The sequence below is a fragment of the Epinephelus moara genome, chromosome 20 (genome assembly GCF_006386435.1).
Source record: "Epinephelus moara isolate mb chromosome 20, YSFRI_EMoa_1.0, whole genome shotgun sequence".
In the NCBI taxonomy this organism is placed as follows: domain Eukaryota; kingdom Metazoa; phylum Chordata; class Actinopteri; order Perciformes; family Serranidae; genus Epinephelus; species Epinephelus moara.
The window spans coordinates 37,234,988-37,262,329 of NC_065525.1; the positions used below are offsets into that span (position 1 = coordinate 37,234,988).

At 42.9% G+C, this 27,342-nt stretch overlaps 1 protein-coding gene across 1 annotated transcript in view; it reads right to left on the reverse strand.

Annotated features, from left to right (window-relative positions):
• The window catches only part of kcnq1.2 (potassium voltage-gated channel, KQT-like subfamily, member 1.2), a 275,768-nt gene that overhangs the window by 94,538 nt on the left and 153,888 nt on the right, over positions 1-27,342 (reverse strand). The window contains exons 14-16 of the mRNA XM_050073644.1: positions 4,935-5,010; positions 3,867-3,961; positions 803-843 (exon numbers count right to left, since the gene is read on the reverse strand). Of these exons, the coding sequence (XP_049929601.1) occupies positions 803-843; positions 3,867-3,961; positions 4,935-5,010 (212 nt within the window). The remainder of the gene's footprint in view (positions 1-802; positions 844-3,866; positions 3,962-4,934; positions 5,011-27,342) is intronic.

Sequence of the window (27,342 nt, forward strand, 5' to 3'; positions counted from 1 at the left end):
TTGCACTTGAAGGTTGCCTGTTCACTTACGTTTTAACAGGTCTGATGCTACTATGCACCCCGGCTGTATCTAGGCTAACGGCTAACATGCTAACTATTATTTTTATGTCACTAGTCACTTGAAACAAATTTAGGACGATAGGAGACAGGTTGAAATAAACCGAAATTTCCCTTTTTAAAGAGGTTTGGGAAACTCTTTTCATGACAAGCAGGCAATGAGGTATTTTATTTCTCATGATGGCGCTGACCACCATTTTGTTGTTACACGTATACTATTAATGCATTCTCTGTTATGTTTATTCTTAAAAACAGTTTTCACACAAGAAGGAGATGGTTCAGAGAGACTGCGTCTGTGTTGTTGTGAAAGGAGCTACACACTGGTTAACCCTTTTAGTGACCAAGGTCAGCCAGGAGACATTTACTAATCAACTGGGAAACGTGCCGAAGGAAGAAGGAAGGGAGGAAGGAAAGGAAGGTGGGTAGAGGTGAGGGGGCGCTGGCAAGGCAATCCAATGTCAAGAATGCTTAAATCTATATTTATGTACACTGCAGTGCACTCATAGTAATAAAGTGTGACTTAAATGTTTTAAATCATCAAATTAAATTCACATATCTCCCAAATATGAAGACACACATGTAAACATACCCACATCCAAACAGAGACACACACACACACACACACACACACACTCTCATATTTAGTCTGGCACAGCTTGTGTATGTGTGAGGGATAAACACAGGGATGGAGTGAGGAGTGATGGCTGTCTATCAGATGCAGACTGTTGTGTTTCCTGTGTGTTTACCTGGAAGAAACATTCCTGGCTTCCCCAGTGTGCCGTCCAGCCTGGGGGGAAAAGACAGAAGTAATTAGACTGAGAAAGGTAAAAACACTGGCCAGACACAGAGGAGATTCAGTTGAGTAAACAGCACTTTATTCCAGCTCATGAACAAAACAGTAAAATAATATAAGCCAATTTATAGAGCCAATAAAATTAAACAAATGGCGTCAGCTTGAACGGTATTTATATAATCACTGCTTTCGGGGAAAAAAGCCCACATGCAAGTTTTAAAGGGATGAATAAATGATTGCCATGATCTTAGTGAGATGTCAAGCTTTCAAAATAAACAACGAGCAGGAGGTTGACTTGCACATGTGGACTGTTAGTCATCTATAACTTCACTGAAGCAGGAGAAGCAGTTCAATATGCACTGCAAAGCATTCTTCTTTTCATCACCTCAAATCGAGGGTGGATTTTAATCAGAGCAATCACATGTCTTGAACTATTTTTTATTTATGCTGGTGACCCATTTGATGCAGTGCGGTCACGGCATTATTGTGGTGTTTTTGCAGGAGTCAGATGTGGCCAGTGCTGTGATGTCTTTCTCTTTGGGTTGCAAAAATAGAAAAAGAAAATCAACAGCTTAAGGTTTTTATGAGCGACACTGTAGAATATAAAAGAGTCTTGGCTCTGTGAGTCTGCGTTGAAAATTTACATCACTGCAGTTAGTTTATATTAAATAATCAAAGAATCAGCCTGTCCTTGATTTACTGATCTGTTATGCTGCTCCGCTGGTTTCAAAATTTCACAGCGCATTACCATGGTTCAGCTGAATTACTGCTAAAGGTGTTACAAGATCCAGGTGACGCACTTACATAAGTTTGACCTAATTTATTACCTAAGCGACCTCCTTCACGGGAGGGAGTTGTAAAAAAAATTTAAAAAAAAAGCAAAGAAAATATGCAGGAAGAGGAAAAGAGGATTTGCTTCTGTAAGGACTGGACTTAATTACGGCTCAACAAAACACAACAAGGTGTAACAAATCAGAAACCAGTTTATCTGTCAGATGAGCAGTAGAATAGTAACAAACTGTACTGCAGTTACTGAAAGCTGAATAGAGAAATTATGATGGAGCTATCCCTCTTTCGGTTGTCTTCATGGCCCAGTTCAGTTGACTGTGATGTCAGTATAGCCTAGATAAAGGAATACTTCACCCCAAGATAGCCATCTGTATATCAAGGAATCCTAAAATGTGGAAAATTCTTGATAAAAATCAGAGCAAAACTATACCAAAAACATCCATTTACAAACTCACACAACTCGTACAGTATAATCCAGTCACACAGTAGTTAACACAAATTAACAAAGTGATTGAGGCAGCAGTAGATCAGCAGCTCCCATGTTCAGTGAGGTAAATTGACTGTTTTTGTCAATGGAGTCTGGCTTTGATGAGAGCACTGATAAGTTTCACTTTTAGTTCAGTTCCCTGTCGGAAAGGGCTGTCTCTTTGAGACGTGTATAGCCGCAGACACATTCTGTTTGTAGCGTAGACTACATGCCCCTACAGACTGTGCACACCACAAGACAAACCTAGCAATGCGACGGCTATCCGAACCTTACTACAATGCTACACTGTAGTGGATAGATGAGACCAAATTAGCAAAACTAAATAGAGTTGGTGCTTAATTTAATGCGCTTGGTTGAAACAAACACCCACTTACCCATTGTTTTATTTATGTTACCTTTTTTTATGTTGTATAACTGTATTTACTGTACTGTATTGTATGCACCATGGTGGAGTAGCGCCCCTAATTTTGTTGTATTATAAAGTACAATGACAAAAGAGGTATTCAATTCAATTCAATAATTAGTAATACATGGAGACTTAATTCACTTAAAAAGTAACTAGATTTAGCCTCCCCATTACCCTCACCCTAACCTTGACCACCTCTCCTTTAACATGATACTTTATAGCTAAAGTCTGTTCGTCGCTAACGTAGCATTAGCATAAGTAATGAGATGTAGCCTTCCCATTACCCTTACCTTAACCACTCTCTTTTAATATAATACTTCACAGCTGGCTAATCGCTAACTTAGCATTAGCACAAGTGACGAGACGTAGCATTGCATTACCCTTACCTAACCTTGACCACCTCTCTTTTAACTAACACATCATAGCTAAAGTTTGTTAGTCGCTAACGTAGCATTAGCATAAGTAACGAGATGTAGCCATCCCATTACCCTAACCTTAACCACTCTCTTTTAACATAATACTTCACAGCTGGCTAATCGCTAACTTAGCATTAGCACAAGTGACGAGACGTAGCATCCCATTACCCTCATGCTAACCTTAACCACCTCTCTTTTAACTTAATACTTCATAGCTAGCAAGTCGCTAAGTTTGCGCCGTCGTTGGGACTTCCAAATCTGGGCTAAGGAGCGAAGGGGGCTGATGGTGGACTGACATGTAGGTACGGTGGGTAAGTCATGTAGCTAGAGGGGGGTCACGTAGCTGCTCCAGCTGAAGTTATACCTACTCAGTGTGTTTGGGAAGTACTGAGCATATAAATGAGACTTGGATTATACTACACAAGTTGTGCCAGAGTTTAAAAACGGATGTTTTAATACAGGTCTGCAGATCACCTATGACTTCAATTTATCAAGAAATTTCTTGGCTTTTGGATTCTTTTTATTTACCATAGGCATGCGAGAAGTTTTCTTCATGAATTCACCATGAGACAAAGTGAGAAATTTATATGCAAGTAGTCATTTGGGAGTGAAGTATTCCTTTAAGGGCAGGACAAACAGAAACACAATGTTCAGTCGTGGTATGATGTGACACTTCACAGCTAATGTGTGCCATACTGTGGAAATATGGTGTCAGACAACGTGGTCATGAGGACTGAAGATTTAACTTTATTTTAAGATAGCTGTGTTTTGTTTTCTGACTTCTTCCTTCTTCTGTGAAGGAGAAGAATGAGGTGGTATCCAACATAATGGTGACAGAAATATATAAAAAAAAAAAGATAAAAAAGTTAGAGAAACAAAGCGAGGAAGAAAGAGCATGAATCAAGTTCAAAGACGCCACCTTCTCTGCAGCTCCTTGATGCGGACCATCATGTTGAGGTGACCCTGGGAATACTGCTCGATCACGTCTCGCACATCATAGGGCTTCCGCGCTTGCTGTTGATCACACACACACACACACACACACACACACACACACACACACACACACACACACACACACATACACAGAGGGGGGGGGCACAAAAGCCATTGTCAACCATGCCGCTTTTGCTCGGTCCCCGAAAACATCCCCAACCCCCTTGGGTGCAAAGGGTTCATTGTTAACTCATTGTGTGTGTGTGTATGTGTGTGTGTGTGTGTGTGTGTGTGTGTGCATGCGTGCACTGACAAGTGCATGGCCATGTAGAAAGCAATCGTGTTAAGGTCCTTTCACAGCTTTGTTTAGTGTGACGTGGATACAAGCAGCATCAGAAAGAACCCAGTGAACTCTTTAGGGTATCCCTGGTATACACAGAGTATAGCCTCTGCAGCTGAGACCACTTAGGCCATAATTGAAAACATATAGAGCACTTGGAAATGGTATGAATATAGGAACCATTCTACGACAGCGTGTAGCATGAAAATGATGGCCAGAATATCTCAAACACAATTATGTTTTCTTAAACTGAAATAATTTACTGCACAAAACTTTCTAACATAATTCTGCTGTGTGAGGCCGTGCCCCGCTGTGTGTGTGTGTGTGTGTGTGTGTGTTCTTGCAAGTGCGGTACAGTAAGTGAATTCCTACTGTAGCCCCAGAGACAGGTTAGGAGACTTCCCTTGACACTACGCCTGAACTGAAGTGAGCACAAAGAAGACATGCAGGTGCAAGTTTCAGGCATTTACACACAAAAACACACGTACACACACATGTACACATGCACAGCGGCGCTGCAGCTGATATATGCCCTTGGGGCTCCCCCTGCTCATCCTGTATAACCGCACAAACACCACACACGCATGCTTCTCTCACTCCCTCTTTCACTCTCAATCTGTCTCTCTCTTTATCTCTGTATCTCCCCCTCTTTTGCTCCCCTTAACGCAGTACAATTTCTCTCTCCTGCTCTAGATTTCTTTTTTCTCTTACCTGAAATTTCCTCCTGGCCACAAAGTACTGCATTCTGCGGAGGACTTTTACAGCTGATCTCTGGGCATGGGACAACCTGTGACAGAAAACGAGACCGATTTAGTCCCAAAGAAAAGCACGGCTGGTTAAGTCTATAGATGTTTTCTTGCTGTTAAATGTGAAGTGGCTTGTTTTGGACAAGCTGAGTTGTAAAAGACAAAAAAAAAAGACAAGAAAGGCTGCAAGCCCAGTTTAATTGGCTCTTGTTGCATTCAAGAATCAATGGACAACACACGCAGGCCTGAACAGGAGAGCACACACACTATTACACATGGACAAGTTTCCATTCATGTACAACAAAAATGCACATTTAACCTCTAACTCTATGTGTCGACACAGAGTAACCGCCGCCCTCTAACAGCAAATCGCCTTATCAGTCACAACTGTGATTCTGCAACATGGTGCAAAGTGAAACAGAAGGAAACCAGACTCAGTTTGCATTAAGAGGAGTCCCAAAACACACGTCCCTCGGCTCAAAGCACATCTGTGTCAACACAAAAGAAAACCCACTGGTATGGAGCTAAACACTGAAACAGAAACCGCTGGATGCAAACAACACACACACACAAAGTCATACTTGCATACCATAGTGTCTGCATGGCATGCACTTGTGTTTGTTTTTTCAAGGAGGCACTCTGTGTGCCGCGCGCTGGTGCTCGTGTGATTTATTTGTCAGAAAAACGCTGAAACATGTCCTTGGATAAGTGACAGCGGCATGTTGGGATGATGCATGCTATGAGTGGAAATAGATAATGAGAAAACATGGACTGAAAATGTGTTGAGTGACTGGATTGGAGTGGTCCCAGTGATTGAAAACACACAGATACTGCGTGCAGGCGCAGATGGACTCACAGAGACCCCAGCAGTAAAGAGTTGTCGAATCTTCATGCAAATTTGAGGAAGGCATGCTGTATTATATTTTCAAGGGCAGATATTATGTATTAATGACACTCTAGTATTTATCTTAAACTAAAAATACTAGCAAGTATTTATCACATACTAATATATGATTTTTAGAAATTCTGCATGTCAGATGACCCCACCTGTTTATCCCGTCCAAAGTTGAGACATTCAGTGTGTAAAATGAGCATAAAAACCCTCTTTACCCCTTCATTTCTCTTAATACTGATTCTGTTCATCATTGGGTTTTTAAAGGGGCTCTATGTGAAATTCAGAGTGTATGGCTGTATAAAAATAAAATGTATTTACAGCCCCTCTACAGCCTGTACTTGAACATATCCCTGTATCATTATGTGGTTGAATATTATTTCTGGCCTACACAAGTCAAGTAGCATTTTAATAGGACTAACCATCAATAACTATTTTACACATTCATAAGTTTTTTTTCTGCAGTTGATAAACCCACAACGTCATGTGTGTAATGTAATGAATTGTGGGTTATTAAATCAGTTAAGTCTGCTTAAGTCTGCTCCCCAAGCGGACTCTCTGGAAGTCAGCAAATCCGCTGGAGGCCCCTTGTGGGCTGGATGAAGTGTGGATTCGGACAGCCCTCAGCACTCCCGAACTTCCCAGGAACACACCCGCAAGGTGCATGCGGACATTTGAATTATTAAAACTATTATTACAAGCTAGAGTCAACCAAAGTCTTTTCAGTACTGTAACAAACATTTATGAAACATAGGACAAAACATATGCTTTCTTCTGCTGAATGTTCAGCAAAGCCCAAAAACTGTCATATGCCATTTATATTAAAAACCTCTCTAACTCCACCAGGACGCCGACGTCCTCGCTCCCCCCCTCCTCTGTTAAATGGTATCTCCCAGGCGCACAATGTCATCAAACCATGTGATGTTTGGTATTGCTGGATTCAAAAATAACATCATTTTTCTTTTATTTATTATGGATTTCCCACCAGAGCAGCCTAAAGTCCAAAATCGCGATGAGTGGTGAAAAGTCATGTCATGCTGTTTTTTGACGGGAAAAGTTAAAGAATTACTTGCGATCTTATGTGGAGCTGTTAGCGGGCACGTAGCTCTTTTATAAAAGGTAAGAGTCTCACTCCCACCACTATTTTTGGCTGAGATATACCGTCTAGAAAGCGGGATCATAACTTTTGCGTGTTTCTGTGTCATAAACAACATCAGCTATCATAATCACACCTGATTTCAATAAGGTACAATGTTTGAAGCTGGCTGAGTGTTGTTTGATCACTGATAGTACTGTTTTGAAGCGGAGTGAGCGCTCCTGTCATTTGGAGCTCCGCCTGGATCTTTTCATGGAAAAAACACTGTAGAATGGTCATACTTTGAGCAATCTTCTTCAAATTTGAAACAAATGTTCATTGATAGTGTGCCTACAGCCCCACAGTGTCATTTACCTGCTCAGATGAAGCCACAGACAGTTATTCATCCTGAAACACATTTTTTATTTTATTTTAGGCAAAATCTTCAATTGTTTACTGACTTCAGAGGCCCATTACTCTGTCTCTGTATCACCTAGAGTGTTTCTGACACTTTCACAAGAAACTTCAAGGAGTTTTCTTTCTGGCAAGACCTCATGCATGCATGTAGTCAGAGAGGTTCAGAAGCTACAGTCATTTTAATTTGGGTATGTCATTTTAGGCGTTTTTGCTACAAAATGGGGGTGGAGTGTAAGAGGTTAAATAGAGATTAACATAATATAACATTTCTTCCCATTAATGAGAGGAAGAAGTCAGGATGGGTTGACAGCAACACAGTCTTTGCATTATTCATGACATTACACAGGCAATAAGATCTGCATTTAACAGAACAAACAAACAAACAAAACACCACGAAATGACATGTTTCACGCCCGGGGGAATTTTGAGAAATTACAGCCTGAAGCTAGTGAATGTCGCGCTGAGCCCGCTTCAAACTTTAAAACTTTATGTGGAACAAAAAACCCTGAATCGTTGAAAATTGGTATTAAATGGCCAAAAAAGTCATGTACAGCCTTATAAAGCTCAAATAGTATAAATAGTTATTTCAGAGCATTCATTTAGATCAATATAGTAAAACATCTCCTGTCTGCTGGTGAGCAGAACTTGCTCCCGTCTTCTATTTCATGGACATTATGTCTCAGAGACAGGTGACCTTTCAGCCATCTGTTGGTATCAGAGACATCAAAGTTAAGCTGGTAAGCTGTGGGACGGTGTGTGTGTGTGTAGGGGCAGTATATCTGCTGAGAGGGGTAGATTAACAGCAAATTGACGCCACCAGACTTGCTGGAGAGATCCATTGGATGATGGTAGGAATGAAAAAGGGAATGGAAAACAATATAAAGCAATGGCTAGGACAGCATTGCCACTTTAAACACTTGCCTGTAGCATGTGTACTCATGTTTGTGTGTGTGTGTTCAGTGCATTTCACAGTTACTTTGCAGCTAGAGATACAAACAGACACAAACAGAAAATGAATGACTCCATTCTTACGTTAAAGTCAACTTTTTTGTATGTAGTGGGTGACAAACATTTCCCTCAAACATGGTCCAAGTCAAAAGAGACACACCCGTATGCACACACAACCCTTGACACACAAAAAACACACACACACACCACCCTCCCCCTCCCCAAACAAGGGTCTTTGTGGAGTCAACAAGTCGCTCTGAAGTCTTAATTAGACAGAGGGACAACAAAGGGACTTAACAGACAATGCGTTGACATGGGACCATAAAACATGAACATCAAAGGCTGTCGGGCTGCTGTCTCTTTTCCTGCCCTCCACGCACGGCCTGTCCAACCTATAGGAGGAAATGCACACTAACAATGACAAACATAAAGAGCATGAGGCCCCCACCTCATCGATCAGGAGAAGGATGTGTTTTTTTGTCTCCTCTTTACTGTGTGACTTGAAGGTTTGACCGTAATTGGGGGAAAAAACACATGTAGGAAACAAAAAACATGTGCGGGTTTGATCGTTGGACAACTGTACTGCGCTCCTTCCTTGCCCTCCTCCCGTTTCCTGTATTTGACACAAATGCGCGCACATGTTCACTGGGTAAGTGTGATATGTGACTTAATAATAACACGGTGGAGTTTATGTCCAACACCGATCCCCCCTCCCTCCACTCCATTAAACATTTGGCACACAGAAACTAAAGGAATGCACAGTAATTCCTACATCTCTCTGCTGATGCTGCCCTTCAAACACTTGCCGGCTGTGACTCTGCCTCCTACTCATCTCCTCGGGCCTCCCCCTCATCCTTTTCTCTTAGTTGTGTTTATTTTTCATCTGTGCAGAAGATATGACACACACTGTATCCTGGGGACTCCTCTTGAGTCAGCAAAGCTCAGATCTCGCCCACGGTGACTTCAGTATATTTTCCATTGTGCTGCGCTCTATGATTCACTCTCTATTGGGCAGGATGGTTGTGTTTTCTTTTCTTTTAGGGATTAAACCCAAACTCCTGGCTCTTCTCAACAGACGTGCTATTCTTAATTAGGCTGACTGACGAAGTCGTGTACAAGCTGTAGTTGCCGCAGTCGTGCTCTGGCCTCGTCCCTCTCTTGAAAAGCTGTGACAGATTTAGCCCCGCAGTTTCCCCTGGACCCTTCTCTCTTAATAAGTTTTCTCTTTTTTCACTTTCTGATGGTCTCCGAGTTGTCAATGGCAACTCTCCCTCATCCCCCACACCACCCCCACCCCCCTCAGCTCTTTATTTGGCAGGGGACCGTCAAATATCCTGTGCTTCCATGGTGCGCTGCAATAACCTTGGAGTCAGTCAGGAGAGAGCAGCCTTAGACATCAATGTGCTACTAACGGTCAAGGCCCAGCAAGACTGCTGGCCTGTGTGTGTGCGTGTGTGTGTGTGTGTGAGATAAGCTTTATGACTGGTGCTTTGGTCCATCAAAGAGATGTGCTCCTCTGTTCTCCTCAAAAACAGACAACCCTTTATCATATCTTGGGCAGGATAAGACGACTACATTCTTTGAGGAATGTTTGATCTGAAAGTGATGGCATGCCAGGGAGTGTCGTGGTAAGAATTATAAGTGTGACACTAAATTGTTACAGCCAAGTTTCTCCATTCAGTGAGGGTTTTAAATGAATGGGCTTCTAACGCAAGAGATTCTCCCATGTGAATTTTCTTCGAAGGGTTCGTCTCGTGGGAAATTAAACCAGCTCTGAGAGTGGTTTGCATGTGAGAAGTTAAACCCAACGTTGTCTTTCTCAGGCCACCTCTGCACCCAGCCAGCTAAATCTGAAGATGCTTATTACTCTTGAAAATGCAGTGTTGTCACATTGGCATTCTCAGGGTGTTTTTGTGGAGATGTTTGTTTACAGTGCAGCACTAAAATAACGGGTAAACAGCTAAATGTCCTCTTCTTATGCCTCCATTCCCACACAGCTGAACTCACAATTCATTTGTTCTCATTTACATATACACTGGACACTGCTTATTGTGATCACGTCTGTCAGGCTTAAATTGATAACTGTTTGTGAACCAATTTTTTCTGTCTTTATGTCTCATACAGATTAACATTGAACTGTTGTTGCTGTTTCAAAATAGAGTAAAGCTGTGACACACACATGTGCAGCTTCAACTTCAACTACTACTTCAACTTCTGTCTCTGTGACCAGCAGCCATATTCTTTGAGGAAACAGATTCTCATTCATCCAGGTCATGGTAATTCTTAGTGCCATATCGTAGGCAACTGGACTTGCTTGAGTTTCTTGAAGACGTTTCGCCTCTCATTCAAGAGGCTCCTTCAGTTCTGAAGAACGGCATATAGAGAACTGAGAGGTGATGAGAGGTGAAACGTCCTCAGGAAACTCAAGCAGGCCAAATTGCCTACGATGTAGGACTTAGGAGAAGTTTTTTTATTTAGAGAAAATGACTTTCTTTTTGGCGGCATGGTGGTGTGGTGGTTAGCACTGTCGCCAGAGGGTTCCCAGGTGCGGGAGCCCTTCTGTGCGGAGTTTGCATATTCTCCCAGTGTCAGCGTGGGTTTTCTCCAGGTACTCCGGCCTCCGGCTTCCTCCCACAGTTCAAAGACATGCAGGTTAATTGGTGACTCTAAGGCCCCGTTTATACAACAACGATTTCAACTGAAAACGGTAAACTTTAGTTGCGTTTTGGCCGATCGTTTACACGACAGCGGCGTTTTGGGTGCCTGAAAATGCAACGATTCGAAAACGGGTTCCAGAGTGCAACTTTTTGGAAACGGCAGCGTCTCCGTTGACATGTAAACTTGCAATATGCAGTTCCTCTGAAAACGGAGACTTTTCGCACATGCGCATTACGCTTCCAGTCACTAGGCATGCCGACCGTCACAACAACAATGCCGAGCTCTGTTTGTGCTGCTCACCCTGTTGATTTGAAGTGAAGTGTAGATCTGTTACTGTAGCAACTCCACCTTGTCGTCCATCCAGACAAAGTTATCTGTGCATGCTTTCGCCATTGTGTCTTCTTTGTTTGGTTTGTAATCACCGCGTTGTAGAGGAAGGCGCTTCAGCGCAGGCGCATGGCGTCATGCCGTGGTGTTGCTTTGCAAATTCACACTGCCACCCATTGGCATGGCGTGCATACTACAGCATTTCTAGTAGTTTTTGCAGCTCTGTGTGAATGGAGATTGTTTCAGTAACATCGTCATATAAATGCATACGTTTTTTAAAACGCAAAGGACAGACTTTTCCATTTTTAGAGAAACCGTTGTCCTCTAAACAGGGCCTAAATTGTCCGTAGGTTTGAATGTGAGTGTGAATGGAAGAATAGAAGAAAATGGATGGATGGACTTTCTTTTTCCCATCATTATTTCAATGTGCACACAGCAGAGGCAGCAGGTAGCCAGCTAAAAGCAGACAGGCTACCGCAAGGCAAAGTATCATGGGAGCAAAGTTAAAAGCAATAGAATTACACTAGTTTTGATTTTTTTTTTTCCATATGTTGTCATACATGAAAAGACTCAAAATGAACACTGTGGGCAGACTACTTGATTACAATCTGTTTTATTTAAACAGTATTTTCATAGGAATGATTCTGTCCCAGACTTTATGCATATAAGCAGTCGATCATTGTAACAGTAATCACAATACATGGTTTACATTGTAATTATGGCCTCATTTATTCCTGGCATTAACATTAACAGAGTGACCAAAAATGGGGTCGGTACGGAACGGTTCCATTGATACCATCCACAACTTTTCACGGTGGAAACAGAAAAAACGCGTACCGAACTGAACTGTACCGTACTGCTCGGTGGAAACGGGGCTTAAGTGACATGGGCAGTCACAAAATCTAAACACAAGCGGTTAGCTGCAGACGCATGACAGACACAGGTGTAAACAGCGACGATGCGTCTCAGCTGTCCACTTGTGCTCAGATCACCGGAACGCATGTTAATACCAGGTGTGAACAGGCTCTGTGATGCTGATGACAGACAATTCAATAGAATAGTTATTTAACCCGGACTCACTCTCTTGCTCTTTGCTTTCCTCTGTCATTCTGCCTCTCACTGTGTGTTTCTCAGACTCTCTTTATTTCTCAAACTTGACACAAGACTCCACCGCACTCCATGCAGCGGGATGCAGATAGTTAAACATGGCTTCTGATACAACAGTACCCCTCCTCTCTGTGTGTCTGCTCCAGTTGCTTTCATGCCACCCCCTCCAGATCAATGGACACTGATCAAGACATGCTGGAGAAAATAGCAGCACCGAAACCACATCAAAGCCCAGTGCCCATTAAGAGCTGATGACAAAGAGAGAACAGAGCGAGCAAGCAATGTTTGATGTGTGTGGCCACAGAGGGAGAGAAAACAAGGGACAGGCCAGAGATACTGTAGATTCGGCATCACCCTAAACTCCTGCATTTCTATCACAAACACACTGGGACACTACTGTATACTGTGAAAGACACAAAGACGCAGACAAATGCAGAGCTTCGATCTCTCCGACACATTCCTGTCCTCACAGTGTAGCCCACAATATCTTTTGTTCCCGACTTAAACACAATGTTAGAAGGAATTTTGTGGTGATATATAGGCCTACTTGGGATTTCCACCACTAGATACTACGCCCCTTGTGCAAAGTATTCCTATGTGGTCTGATGTGTCACCACATACCTCCGAAGGTACATGTGAATGAAAACCTCCCGTCTTTAAGCTGGCGAAAGAATCCCACCAATGAAAATAACCCCTCTCGAGAGATGGTCGACATCCCGGTGACCTCGGAAAAAAAGTCCCGCCCATGTTTAATGTTAATGACGCCAAGTCTCACAACCTGTCATTATTTGAGGGGAACAGAGACAGACACCGCTCTTTCCCACCGCACTGAGAGAAGATTGGAGAGGAGCGCACTTCTAACAAGTAGACTAATGACTGGTGAACTCTTTCTGACACGACTCTAACTGCCAAATTAACTAAAGATTTGGGCGAGGAGGTCTCCAGTTAGACAGACGGAAAGGCCGTGGGAAAAACACTTTGTACTGGGGTGTGAAGACCACAGGGAACAAAGATTTTAATCTGTAAAACAAAGACAAAACATCTAATTGTTTGTATTTTAAGGACAGTTTCCATGGTTTCTTACATAAAATATAGACCCTTTTTTCTGTATATGGCTATATACTTAAGATATTCATTTGATACACCCATGAATTCCTGCAGTTCCTATCATTTACAGACTGTGAGCAGTTACAAAAAGAAAGAGTCTGGGACAATGACTACCTCATACATGTGACCAGTGTAATTCAGGTTCTGGGGGTTAATGATCCAGGCCTAAGGTGTAGCCTTAAGAGGAGGATGTGGCTGTAAGTGTTCTTCAAAGTGAGCCTAATTAGAGAGTTGGAAGATTTGGGGTTAATGTCCCCCCTCTTTGGTGCCAGTCGTTCGTCTAGCCTAAATGTTTAGGCTAAGGTGTGTCAGTAATTTGGGAATGCATACTGTATCAGGGTCAGAGCACATTTTCCTCATACTGAATATCTGGTTTTTAAGCAGGTTTTGTATAATAAATAACGTCACAAAGTACTTTGTGGCCCTCTGCTCACATAAAACACAGGCCTATTAATAATGTTACACTGACAGACAGACAAGAGGAGAGAGAGCAGCACATATCAACCTGTCCTACTAATGTCAGTAATTCTCTGTTTAACCTTTGTTGTTTTAAGGTGTGGACACACAAAACCGACATCAAAGAACTAGCGGCGACCAAAGCCAATTGTTGCGTCGTCTACGTCGCCTCACATCGCCTCACGTTGCCCTGTGTCAGTTGCATTTGAACACACTACAAAGACTACATCCGATGGCCAAGTGGCACGTACGTTCGGGTCCATGTCGTTGGTCCGACAGCCCATTGGTCCGACAGCCCATTGGTCCGACAGCCCATTGGTCCGACGGTCCGCGGTGCTGAACGGCTCCCGGCGGGCGTATTTCTACCTTGATGGTGCGCCGCGGCCGGCTCTGGGTCAGCTGGGAAAGGCTTGAGGCGAAGCAGGCTCACGGCTTATGTGTTTGTCACTTTCTTTTTCATTTTAACCCACACCATGATCTTTTCCTAACCCTAACCAAGTGGTTTTTGTGCCTAAACCTAACCAGACCTTAACCACAGGGCATCATGATGATTTCGGAACGGACTTCGGAACAATGGGTTTAATATGGTCGGAACAATGGGATGTCGGACCAATGGGCAGCTCCCGTACGTTCTGCGCCTGCGTGAGAGAGAGCAGAGTGAAAGAGTGGTACATCATGTCAGCCGAGGGGTTTCCTATCTGTGCAGCCGAGCACCGCAGCACCTCCACGGACTATTACATCCAGATGGTCCCGGTGTTTCCTCCGCAGGCTCCACTTCACTCAGCTGCCCGAAAAACCCGCTGCTTCTTCCCACTTTAACCTGAATAACAAACCAGGGCTCGGTGCTCCGGTTGGATCCAAACGGAGAGCCGGGGCTAGCTCAGAGACTAGCGGAGGCTAACTGGCTGTGCTTCCCTCCGGTCATGCTGCAGCTAATGCTCCGCTAGCCACTCCCAGCTAGCTCTGGTCTGACTTTGGTTGACGGCCTACCGTTGGCTTGGTGTGTCAGGGCCTTTAAAGTTTGTTTTACCAGTCAGTCATGTAATAACTTCTGAATTTAATTTATAGTGTTATTCATTATGCCAGTACGGCGACCCAGCTTGCTAACATTAGCTAGCATTATTAGCCCTACTCTGTGCAGTAACTGTTAAGCACAAGAGAAAATTAGCTGCCGATTTATTTTTATCTTTTCGGGACCGACGACTCTACATCAAATTGATTATAACACGACTAAGAAACTGGTAAAACAAACTTCATCATGACATTAAAAGTTAAACATGTACAAAAGGTTGTAATCGAGTTGCTCTCTCTCCCCTTGTCTGTCTCTGTGTTTGCCCTCCCCTGTGTCTGTCCGTTCCTTTGGCGCAATGCATGATGGGGTATAGTGCTTGGTGAGTGACCATCGGTTGTACACTACTTTTCACGATGCATTTTGGGATACTTTGAGTCCACTATAAAGGATATAATAATTACCACTATACATTCAGACTAGGGGCGATTGCTCTGAGACAACAAGGGAGGCTGAACTTCCCCTAAAATTTCATAGAAGAAATGGTCAAATATGCACTATTGAATTTCATTAAAATAAGAATTTACATTGCATTAAACGTGCGCTAGGATGCGTTTAACATCATGACTATGATGTTCAAACATCAGCTGTTTATCATTTTCAAACGCGACCTCCCTGTCATACATTCTCGTGTCAGCACGGTGGACGGCATGAGACAGCGCTGAGCAGGTTTTTTCATGCAGCAAAGCGAGACGGTCATTGGATAAATGCGACAAAATCGTCACTTCCAGGGAGGCTCAGCTTCTCCGGGACCTAATGCAGCGGTAGGCGGGAGAGAACGCTTGGTGTCTGCATGATGATTGGAGGAACTGTCTAAAAGGCTGAACCCCTTTGTGATTGACAGAGCTTCACATTTCGAGCTCAGTCCCATGTGGATATTTGCGAGTGGAGTCTTCTGACAGAGTGCCTTTGAGGTGTGTTTTGCTGTGGTTCTATGGCATGAGTGTGGTTGAAAAATGGCTTCAATTAAATGTTCCTTTTATAAGTTACTGCCTCGCTACAATATGACAAATTTTATGATGTAAACTTAAAGTGAGCTTCCCCTGTGTGAAAGACCAGCAGCCGCCACTGATACGGACAGCACTACAAAATGGCGAACTCACTATATAGTGGACTATATACTGTTCTGTCTCTTAGCGTCAACATGTGTCAACTGTCCTGAACAGCAGCAATATTAGCACATTCTCTCTCAGCATTAAAGCTAGTGCACCTGACTGCAACTTGTTATTTTATAATTCCACTTAGGTCATACTTGCTGACACAGTGAAGTTTGACATTTTCCTGTTGCTCTTTATTTTGCCAACACATCCTACTTTTTCCAGCTGCGTCCCACGGATCAACTACAATCAAGAGGACCAATGTTTGAACAAGGAATACTGTGTAACAGGAGTAAGATATAACTGCAAACTGCTACTGGGAGCATTTTTATTTATGACTCTGGTGTGCATGAGAGTATCCCTGCTTGCATACACGTTTGTATATCTGTATAAAAGCTGGCTAACCATGAAGTAGGGAGAAGTAAGCCTTGCAAGAGGCCACACACACAAATCCCACCAGCATTAAGCAGAAATGGTAGCGAGCAGCCAGGCACATACATAGACATACAAACCAATGCATGGATATCCAACACTTACAATTCCTCCCTGTTTAGACCAACATTCTTGAGGTCTAGTGTTTGTATGTGTGTGGGTATGCGCGTGCACGTTATGAGGACAGGAGTGCGATTGGGTTTCTCCAGTGGGGGGAACGAGGGGGTGAGGTGGTGAAGGAGGATTTATAATTCATGGCCTAATAGGATTTGTTGCTGTTTAGCAGGATTAGGCATGTTAGAGAAAGAATCTATTTATTGCTGCCAGTCGGGGGGTCCCCTCGCCTGGGTGGGGTGGGGAGGTTTTTGGGGGTGGGCAGTGGAGAGGTGAGGTGAGGTCGGAGGGGGGGCTGCACATTGGACGCTTGATTTTTTTTTCCCCAATCATTTTCCGGGATAACCCCTGGCACTGAGCCACCGGAGCACCCAATCCCACCCCCTCCTCTCAGCTCTTACCCCTGCTACAGCATCCATCTTTGGACGCAATTGGCTGTTTCTCTTTCATAGCGCTCTGATAATCCAAGCACATGAGCCCAGTGGTTGGTCAAGCCAACACACATGGCTGTTCATGTGTTTTTTTGTGTGTGCGTCCAGGGACAATTAGCAACACCACAACCTTGGGGGAGCAAGGGCCTGCTGGAGGTGGCGGTCACAGACCTGCCCACGTTCAGCCTGGCTTAACCCTGGCTATGGACCCAGCAGGAGGACAGAGAAGAAGAAGAGAAGAGAGAGCGAGGAAGGAGAGGGAGAAAGGAAGAGATGGAGGGTGACCTGTGGGCCTGCTTAGCTTAGGGGCTTCCCTTTCATAAGCCAATGGGTTTAGATTATAAAACCGAACTTCTTTTCAAAAGAGCATTATTCTTTCATTCATGTGTGGTTGGGGCTACAGTGGGGGGCTGTCTGACATTAAAGACCGCTGTTTAATTAGGCCTTTCTACAGTGGTCAGCCTTTTTGTTCCTGCTCTCAGCTATGGGAGGCCTGGTTGGCCTCCCTAATGGCCAATGGTGATTGCTGCGTGTCTGTTTGTGTATCAGAGAAACCGAAGACGCAGAAGAACGAGGCAGCATTTTTCATCCTCCATTAAGTTGTGCAGCCTCAATATCCTAAGGAAGCATATATTCCTGTTAAACTATTTGAATACTTCCAGCTCAGTGTGTTCAGTGGTTTTTAGTAAGTATAGTCATTAATGAAAGAATGATGGATTTACAATGTGAGAGTCCAGAGAAAACGACTGAGTGGTCTCTTCTGTTTCTGTTAGCAGTCACCCTGTAAGATAAACGTGGTCGTACATGAGAGGCAGACAGACACACATACTGGAAATACAGAGATGGAGAGTTTGACAGATATGCATTTAATTTATTCTTTCTTTACTGAACTGTAACTGTTTTCATTCTCAAAAGACATAAAATGAGAGTCTTGACGTTGACAGTGCAATCCTTCAGAAGCCTGGTAGAGGCCATGGATCTACCATAAACACCAGGCTCACAGTTTAAAGTTTGAAAACGGATATAAAAACAACTGTTTCAATATGACCCCTTTATACCTTGCAAATGTGTCTCGTATCCAGATTGAATATAGATATGATTCACCTGATTACATTTATATTAAAGGTATAGTAAGATTTAAAGGGATATATTGGCGGAAATGTAATATAATATAAAAAGACGAAGAATTTCCTAGTTGACCAATAGTCGTCATGTAGAGCCATTAGTCCACTAGTCACCCACATGTTTACGATGTTCATTAAATTATCAAATTATATACTTGGGCGCACGTCACACACTGAGCGAGCCGCCTGTTAATGACGCTGTGGGCTAATGGGCATGTAGCTACTTCCATGTTTCAGATGATACGTCATGTTTGTAGTCGACCAATGAAGATGAGTTTACATATCACCTTGGGTTCGTCCTTCACCTTCTCAAAATGATCCCACACTTTGGATTTCCTGCCCGACATGTTATTAACTAGCCTGTGGAATAACCGCAGGTACCAGCCCTGGAAATTAACCTGACTCCTGTCTGACTGCTGAACGTGGCCACTTCCTGTGTCTGTCCTTTCAAATTAAATTCCCTCAAGGTCCAGTCATACAGGTTTTGATTTATTCTGACAAGGCGCAGCTCCTAATAGAGTTTCATGTTTGTTTGTTTTTGTTTTCTGCGACTATGTGACCAATGAAATCTTGCCAACAAATGACCTTTCTGGTCGACTAACATTTGGTGGAACGTTAGGGGGCAGCCCTGGTAAGAACTATGTTTTCTTTAGTGTTTAATCACCTGAAAATAAGAATTGTTGTGTTTTTATTACCTTAGAATGAGCTGTTTGTATCTTCATACAGAGTGGATCATCTTCCACAGATTTCACCATGTTGTTCCTACAGAAGCCCAGAACAAACACACACCATTCACTGGCTCTAGATAGGGCCATTCCTGTTTTTTTTCCCCATAAGCCACCATAGTTCTCCTGAGCTTAGTGAGCAAGTGAAATTTCAGTTGGTTGCAATATGCAACTTCACCGCTAGATGTCACTAAATCCTACACACTAGATCTTTAATATGCATCTCTAGTGTCCACACTGAGCTCAAACTTAGACCGGATCACTCTGTCCATCTCTAAAACTTAACAGTTGTAGCTGTTCTCCATCATTTGCTTGTGTACTTTCTTTGGACCAAACTGAATGTAGACTGCTCTTGTCTTGACTCCATCCATCCATTAGCTTAGCTTGCTAATGGGTTAATGGCTGCTACCTCACTGGTTTCAAACAGTCACATACAATCATGTATTTCTGCCCATGTAGTTGTTGTACGTGGACTGAAAACGCAACCGCATTTACACTTGTGTTCAATGTGGTCAAAATATGTACCTCCGGAAGTGGTTTGGCAGATCAGATCACAATCCATCCTCAGTGTGTTTTGGGGGCATTTACCCCTATGCTTTCATGTGGTCAGGCACTATGCAACTGCAACCTCATAATACTAAATGCATTTTAATACAAGGTGTAAAGGAAGTCAATGAGATCACCACTTTTTTGAGTCCCTTTGTCAAGAGAGAAGGGATCTCAAATGTGGCGTATGACTAAGAGTTCTGGCCAAACACAACGCTGCAAGCTTGTTTTAATGTGGAGAGGAAATTAGTGGGAACAGGTTGGCTAATGAACAACCGCATCAGTCTCTGTTTATCTCTGCTTTAGTTTGGTTTTCATTTATTTGCACAAAGAAAAAGATAAGCTATAAAAACAAACAAAATAATTAAGTTAAGCAGTAAATCTATTCCTCCGTAACCCCAACCTATTTCTCTCATGCTGAAACTTGCTCAAAGTTGAGTTTTTTTCTGTCTCTTATCAAACTGCTCAGTCGATAATGAAAAACTAAAACTGGGAGAAAGGGAAGCTGAGTGATAGAAATAATGACATGGAGGGAGAGATGAAGTGGTGGAGGGAGTGGTAGTTGTAACAGCAGTCAGTCGTAGTGGAGAGGAGGGATTTATGGCAGCAGATGAGGCTGAGAGCGTCTTTGCAGACTTGCTTTAATAGCTTCCGTTCCAGGTCCACCGTACAATTAGCACACTGCCTCTGTCTCCAGGTCTGTCCTGTCCCTGCCTGGACGGTAATTACAGCAGCAGTCCAAACACACAAGCAGACACACAGGAAAGCCGAGAATGGGGCCGTATCACTGGCGCTTCCTAACTCTCCACTACTGATTCATTGCTTATATGGTATACATATCAAATTTTTTAGTTTTCTTGTTTTTCAACTAAGCTTTTTCAGAATCATGGTGGGCTCAGCGTATCCAATCATGTAACCAGAACATAGCAGGTTTGAATCTCTATCATCACACCAGCAGACTTGAGACCTACAGTAAGACCGAAAGACCCAACTTTTGTAAAACTTGATTAACTTAAGACATTACTACCAAAAGACTTAGGGTGCCCTGTTTGGTTGGGTCCAGTCAAACTCAAATTCGTTTGCCCCCTAAGTGCGGTTCGTTTGGGCAGGTGTGAACACAGCAATCACACTCAGGTGTGCACCAAAACAACCGGACCGAGACCTTCTTGAAGAGGTGGTCTCAGTCTGGTTCCAAACGAACTCTGGTGCGGTTCGTTTGTGGTGAGAACGTGTTCCGACCTGGATCTGAACCAACTGCAGTCACATGACACATTGTTTGGGTTAAACATGAGCATGTTACAGTCCTGGAGGATTATTAATGTGCACCTCCTCCTGTACTGCCTTAATATGCACATTCAGCACATCCAATGCATCAAAACATTGTTTTCTAGTTGGAGCCGCGCCTCGTTTTCAAACTGTATGGTTTGACTAAAATGAACAATGACAGCAATATAGTCCACGATGAGCAGCGCTAAAATCAACCTGCGTAGTTGTCCCTCCATTGTGACATTAGAAAGTGTCACATTTATCTTGCAAGTGTACTCTTCTTCAACGTTTGCTTTACTTCCTGGATTTTTCCCACATGGAAATTCTGACCAATCAAGAGCAGCTTTCTCACACAAGGCATTTGATCTGGTCCGCTTGTAAATGCTGCCGTGAGAACATGAACCAACTCTTGGAAAGTTTTTAAGGTTTAGAAAAAAAACATCATGGCATGGCTCTAACATTCATCCGTCCACGTATCAAAACTGCCGTGGCAGGTGGTGTATCATACCACCACTGCTAAAGGTTTATAATGACTTTAGAATGACAACAGGCTGGTGGCTCCAAGTTCACCACAGGGATTGTAAAGTTTTTATTATCAAACAGCCAAGGGTCAGTTTTAAGTTTTGTTGTGATAAGCTGAGCACAGGTTATCATGTGATTGGAACAAATGACAGTCCATATCAGTTCTTGTTAATGTTCCAGAGATCAAATGAACAAAATGAGAATCACTGTAACATTTAAAAGTCTGACTACAGGCTGTGATCCCACCTCTCTGAGTGTGTAAGCAGTCCAGGTCAGGAACCACTTCTTGCTTGCTGCTATAGAGGGATCAGATGACTGTACACTGAGAGTTCACGGGCCCAGGAGGAGGTGAAAGATGATCAGAGGGCTCCGGGGGTGCAGCAGGGTCTACGACTGGTCAAATTGACCCTACTAATGTTCTCTGGTGAGATGAGATGTGAGAGGGGAGTGCGTCAGGGTGAATTATGGGCCTGTATCACTGCTCTTAAGCTCCTCAAAAAATTACAGGCTTTTGGTTCAACACTTTCTTAGGTGTACCAGGACTGTCCTGCGTGTTATTTAAATGCTATTGGGCAGCTGTGTCAACAACATTTGAATAGTGGTTGAGGCCCTTGAGCAGTATTGATATCTAAAATGTGATCTTGCAGTAAAACCTGTCCACATCACTTCAGCATTCTGGGTCATTATGTTTTCTATTAACTGTTTTCAGTGTTGTGAATATGATGTAAATGTGTAGTAGGCTGTATTATAACTCTTGACATGAGGTTAAAAACACCATATTTTTAAGCTGCATCACTTGAACATGTTTGAATGTTCAAAAAAGTCTGTTTGACTGATATCAGTGCTATTTCTCCAAGTTCCACACCAGTGAGCAGCCAGATCTGCTGATCTTGAGATTGCGCTCCAAAACACATGAAATCTAATTTGAGCAGGAGAACAAACAATAGCCAGAACATTCGGGACAATGTTGAAAACAGGAGCGGCTGCCAAACTTCAAAACAGAACACAGTGAGCTGAGTGTACAATTTATAAGGCCAGAAGATAAAACCAAACTCCAAATCCAAACAAAACGCTGAAGAATATACTTGTTGTTTTGGAATAATAACTAACAGTATTAATATGTCAAACAATACTGCAGATTTAAGAAATTATATAAACGTCACTGGGTCTTAGCTCAGGGCCAAATGTCAACACACAAACATGAGACAGATACAGAGAATCGTGCAAGGACATGCACAATTTTTTGTAACTGATGTAATACTACCGTGATATAACAGCAATGACCTAATAACACAACGCAGCCTGCGAGCCAGGGTAATGAATATGATGAAAAATGACTTCCAACACTACTCCACACTGACAGACAGGGAAAACAGACACGCTGGCTCAGTGCCCAGCGCATTAAATGACAGGCTGAAGTCAGGGGCTTTTATTTGTCATAATAGTAAACTAACTTCAGATCAGTTGATAACTGTCAACATGCTTCACTTAAAATCGGTGTGATACAACGCTGAGCGAGTGTGTCAGCAGTGTTTACATCAGGCAGAATAACAGGGAGACCACAAGGGATGAGAAGCAAAACATAAGAGAGAAAAAAACAAATAAGAAAATGAGAAACGATGATGAAGAAGAAGAAGTGCGGATTCATCGTGTTTTCAAAGAGCTCGGTTATGAGAGCGGTTATCCAAAATGAGGCGCTGGGAACGGGGTGCAAAGCCATAATTGGATGCTTGTCCCCGGCCAATTTTTCAGGGCAAATTATCAACGCATGGGTTGGATTGCTGGAACCACATTGTGGAGGTGGGAACAGTGGGAGCTTTGAGGGGCCAGCGTGACGCGCTAATAGAATCATTTAGCACACTGGGATAACGACAGCATGTGATGGATGGAGCAAAGGCCCTGCATCTGCTGCTTCTGCTGCCACATTAGCTCTGCTGAGTCACCGCAGAGACAGGTAGCACTGCTAAAGCTGCGGGCATCAGGATCTGTGTCTGTGTGTGCCTGTGTGTATATTTCCGCATCTGAATGTGGGTGTTTGCATGTGTGTGTGCTGACAGTGAAGTGTGTATATAAGCATGGCAAAGACCCTCTTGGCAAAATGCACAGAGCCTTGTCTATCTCTGAGCGTGTGAGTAAAATGATGACTGGGCATGTTGCTTTTGGAAAAGCCCGCTGCGCTGTGCCATCTCGGCTTAGGACCGCCTTGTGTGCCTTCCCCCACTCCCAAAAACAAACCGTCACTCACAGCTTGCCACTGACCTCCAAATTTCCAAACTCAAACAGGCAAAAGAAATATACTTTGGATAAGAATAAGTTTAGAAATGTAATCATTTCAAGCTTCTCATTTGTTGACACAGAATGCTATACTGGATCGCCACTTCAAAGTTCGAGATTGTAGAGAAAACTGGAATAATTAAAAAGTTGCATGCTGCCATTGTCATTACTGCAGTATAGTAAGCATCTACAGTTTATACTGTGTAAGTGTGTGTGTACTCATACCTATAGGTTAGCAAAATGAGAGGGGTTATGTCGAGCTGCCAGGGTTCTGAAATGAAAAAGTCCACTGCAAAGACAATATGAGGTGAACGGCAATTGAGGCGTGAATGGTCAAGAAAATCTCCAGTTTGAATGTTGAGTACAAAAGATCACTGTGTTGTGTTGTTACAAGAAAAACAAAAAAGTCAAGTTGAAGGAGACACAAAACACCCAATTACTGAGCTTCACATTCTGTTGCATGCACCACCATGGCAAGCTAAAGTTTGGAACTGTCCCATGTTCAATTTTTAATGAAGTCAGCTCACAACAAAGTATTTTAAATTTGCCACAGCTCTGTTTGTGTCTTTGGCTGGCATCTTCACCACAACAAAGCCAAGCGAGCCCAGTGGTTCTGCAGCATTTGCAGCCATTTGTTATAGCAAAGTGAAAAAAAATGTTTAATTTCTTAGAAGAAAAGGTTTGTTTTTGTTTTTGGAAATGACAAACATAACTTGTTACATTATCCAGGAGCTTTCTATGCTGCTATTTCTGAGGCACACTGATGTGAAATGTGCACAATGAGGGAAACGCTTCCAGAAACTGCAGCTAATACATTCAATATTTCCTTAAGAATAGAAAGTCATTCTGTTCAGATCATTTCAAGCCTCCAGAGCGACTAAAAATCTGTTGAGTGTGACTAAATATTTTCGTTGGTTGCACGGTGCACCTGACATTTATTACACTGATGCACGTAATGTGCAACCTAAGTTCACAAGCGTGAGTTCCGCATGGAAACTTTGAATGTACCAGGCGTTGGAGCCAGTTATCATAGTGGCCAATCAGTGGAATTAACATTTCGGAGTCGGTCACATGATGCTATGAGGCCCAAAAAGACTTTCCTACTGTTTTACATATTAAAGAGATGTCTGTAAATCAGTGGATACATTTTTTTGAGCCTCACAATACCCATGAAATAACCGATCCATTCAGTCGGATGACATTTAGACAACTAAATCATTTTACCCACATACAAGTTATTGGAGTGCTGAACAACAACTAGTGGGTTCCTTCACAGTTACAACAGCAACAAAGAGAGAGGCGTGTGTGGAAGTTGAGGACAGTGTGCCGATGCTCCACTGTTGTAGGTGATGTGAATGGACACACATCCAGCATGTTAACATTCATTTGATGGCATCACCCAGATGTGCCAATTATCAGGACAAGGAAAAGACACACTAGAGCCTAACTCCTTATCCTCGCTGCTTTCAAGAAACCTTAGACACAAAAACAAAACAGGATTTAAGAAAGAAACTAGAATTACCTCCCTGTGGTTGTTTGCCTTCGTGCACCAGTCAAGTTTCTCTTACAGTTTACATTCATGTCTGTGAAAACGCGATGCGTCACACACATATTCCCCCTGACAGCACAGAAGATCTATACAATCAGCACAGTTTCAAGGTGGGTCACCAATTCAGTGTATGACCAAATATTTCCCCTTCTGTTCCTGAAGTATAAACATGATGATGTCACAGTAAAGTTGACCTTTGACCTTTCAGATATAACATGCCGTCACCTCATTATTTTATCCTATTAGACATTTGTGTTTTGTCACAATTAGCATATGAACTGAGTTGTGGCCAAAAACATATTTTGTGAGGTCACAGTGACCTTGGCCTTTGACCGCAAAATTTGAATCAGTTTATTTTCGGTCCAAGTGGATGTTTGTGCCAAATTAAAAAAAAAAAAAGAAAAAAAAAGGTGTTCCTGAGATATTGTGTGCATGAGAATGCAGATGCACGGTCACACTGACCTTGACCTTTGACCAAAGATATCCAATCAGTTCAGCATTGAACTGATTGAATCCACACGGACATTCGTGCCAAATCTGAAGAAATTCCCTTGAGGTATTATGTTCATAGGGATGGGACGTACATTTGTACGGATGGACAGACAACCTGAAAACATAACGCCTACTTGACCGAAACCCTTTTGCTCTTTGGGGAGCATAGGTCATTCATGAACTTCCTCGAGCTAGTTTGGTGTTGGGCGATCTTCTCTGCTTCCTTCCAGGATGTTCTTGTTTCCTTGAGTTCCGCCTCGACAGACCTTTTCCAGCTGTTTCTTGGTCTTCCTGGCTTTCTTTTCCCTTGTGGGTTCCAGGTTAAGGCCTGTCTGGTCGTGTTGGATGGTTTTCTCAAGGTGTGCCCGATCCAGCCCCATTTCCTGCGTTTGACTTGGGTTTCAATTTGTTCTTGTTGTGTGGTTTGCCAGAGCTCTTCGTTTGCGATGGTGTTAGGCCAGTAAATTCCCAGGATGTGTCGTAAGCATCTGTTAATGAATGTTTGGAGCTTGTTTGATGATGCTTTTGTAGCTCTCCATGTTTCTGCCCCATATAGTAAGACTGATTTCACGTTGGAGTTGAAGATGCGGAGTTCAGTTTTTGTGGAGATGTGGTTTGTGTTCAATACTGGCTTCAGTATTAAAAAGGCTGTTCTTGCCTTCCCTATTTTTGCTTGTATGTCTTTGTCACTGCCTCCATCCTTCCCGACATCGCTTCCCAGGTATGTATATGTGTCCACCTCTTCTAGTGCCTCTCCATCCAGTTTTATGGCATCATCTATTTTGTGATTTATGGTCATCACTTTGGTTTTTGTTTTGTTAATGTGAAGTCCTGTAGTGGCTACAATTGTGGCAAGGTTTGTGATTTTGGTCTGCATTTGTGTTTCTGTGTGTGACAGGAGGACTATGTCGTCGGCAAAGTCCAGATCTTCTAATTGGGACCACATCGTCCACTGAATGCCCAGGTTTTGTTCGGCTGTGGGTGCCTTCATGATCCAGGCGACTGCCAAAAGGAAGAGAAAAGGGGACAGTAGGCAGCCCTGTCAGACTCCTGTCTCTACTGTAAAGCTGTCTGTGAGGTTTCTGTTGGTATTACTCTACAGGATGATTGTAGATACAGCTGCTGGGTGATGGTTATAATGCCTACGGCCACAGCTATTGCTGGTGCGGAGGCATAAAAAAAAAATACTGAAGTAACTGACATGTTCATCAGCATATAGCCAAGGTGGAACTAAATGTAACACTCATCCTACTGCACACGTTTTATTTGTTATTATTCTGTTTATTTAGTATTTTCAATTTCATATTATACGAGCTCTTCTTTTTTTAAGTAGCCTGTTTTGACTCGCTGCCTTTCGGGAAAGTGCTTGTTCAGTGTTCATACAGTGTAATAAACAAATGTTTGAATTGTTCCTTGTTTACATAATGAAAATAATTTACTGAAGTTGCCAGCAGGAGAAATGCCCCCAGTCCTGAGCAAAAGGATTCTGTTTGTCTTTGAGACTTGCACTACTGCCTCTTCAAAATAAGTGAAGACAAATGGATTCTCATGCATTTGTTTATTTCCCACTGTACCGACCTCACACTGAACCGTGACTCCTAAACCTGGATATGAACCGAACCGTGGCTTCTGTGGGTCTACAACCCAAGTTTAGAAATTACCTTGAAAATGTAACGCTTAAATTTATTGTTGCCGTGCCAAGAGTCATGGGGTACATCTATATCACATGCTTGTGCATGTAAATG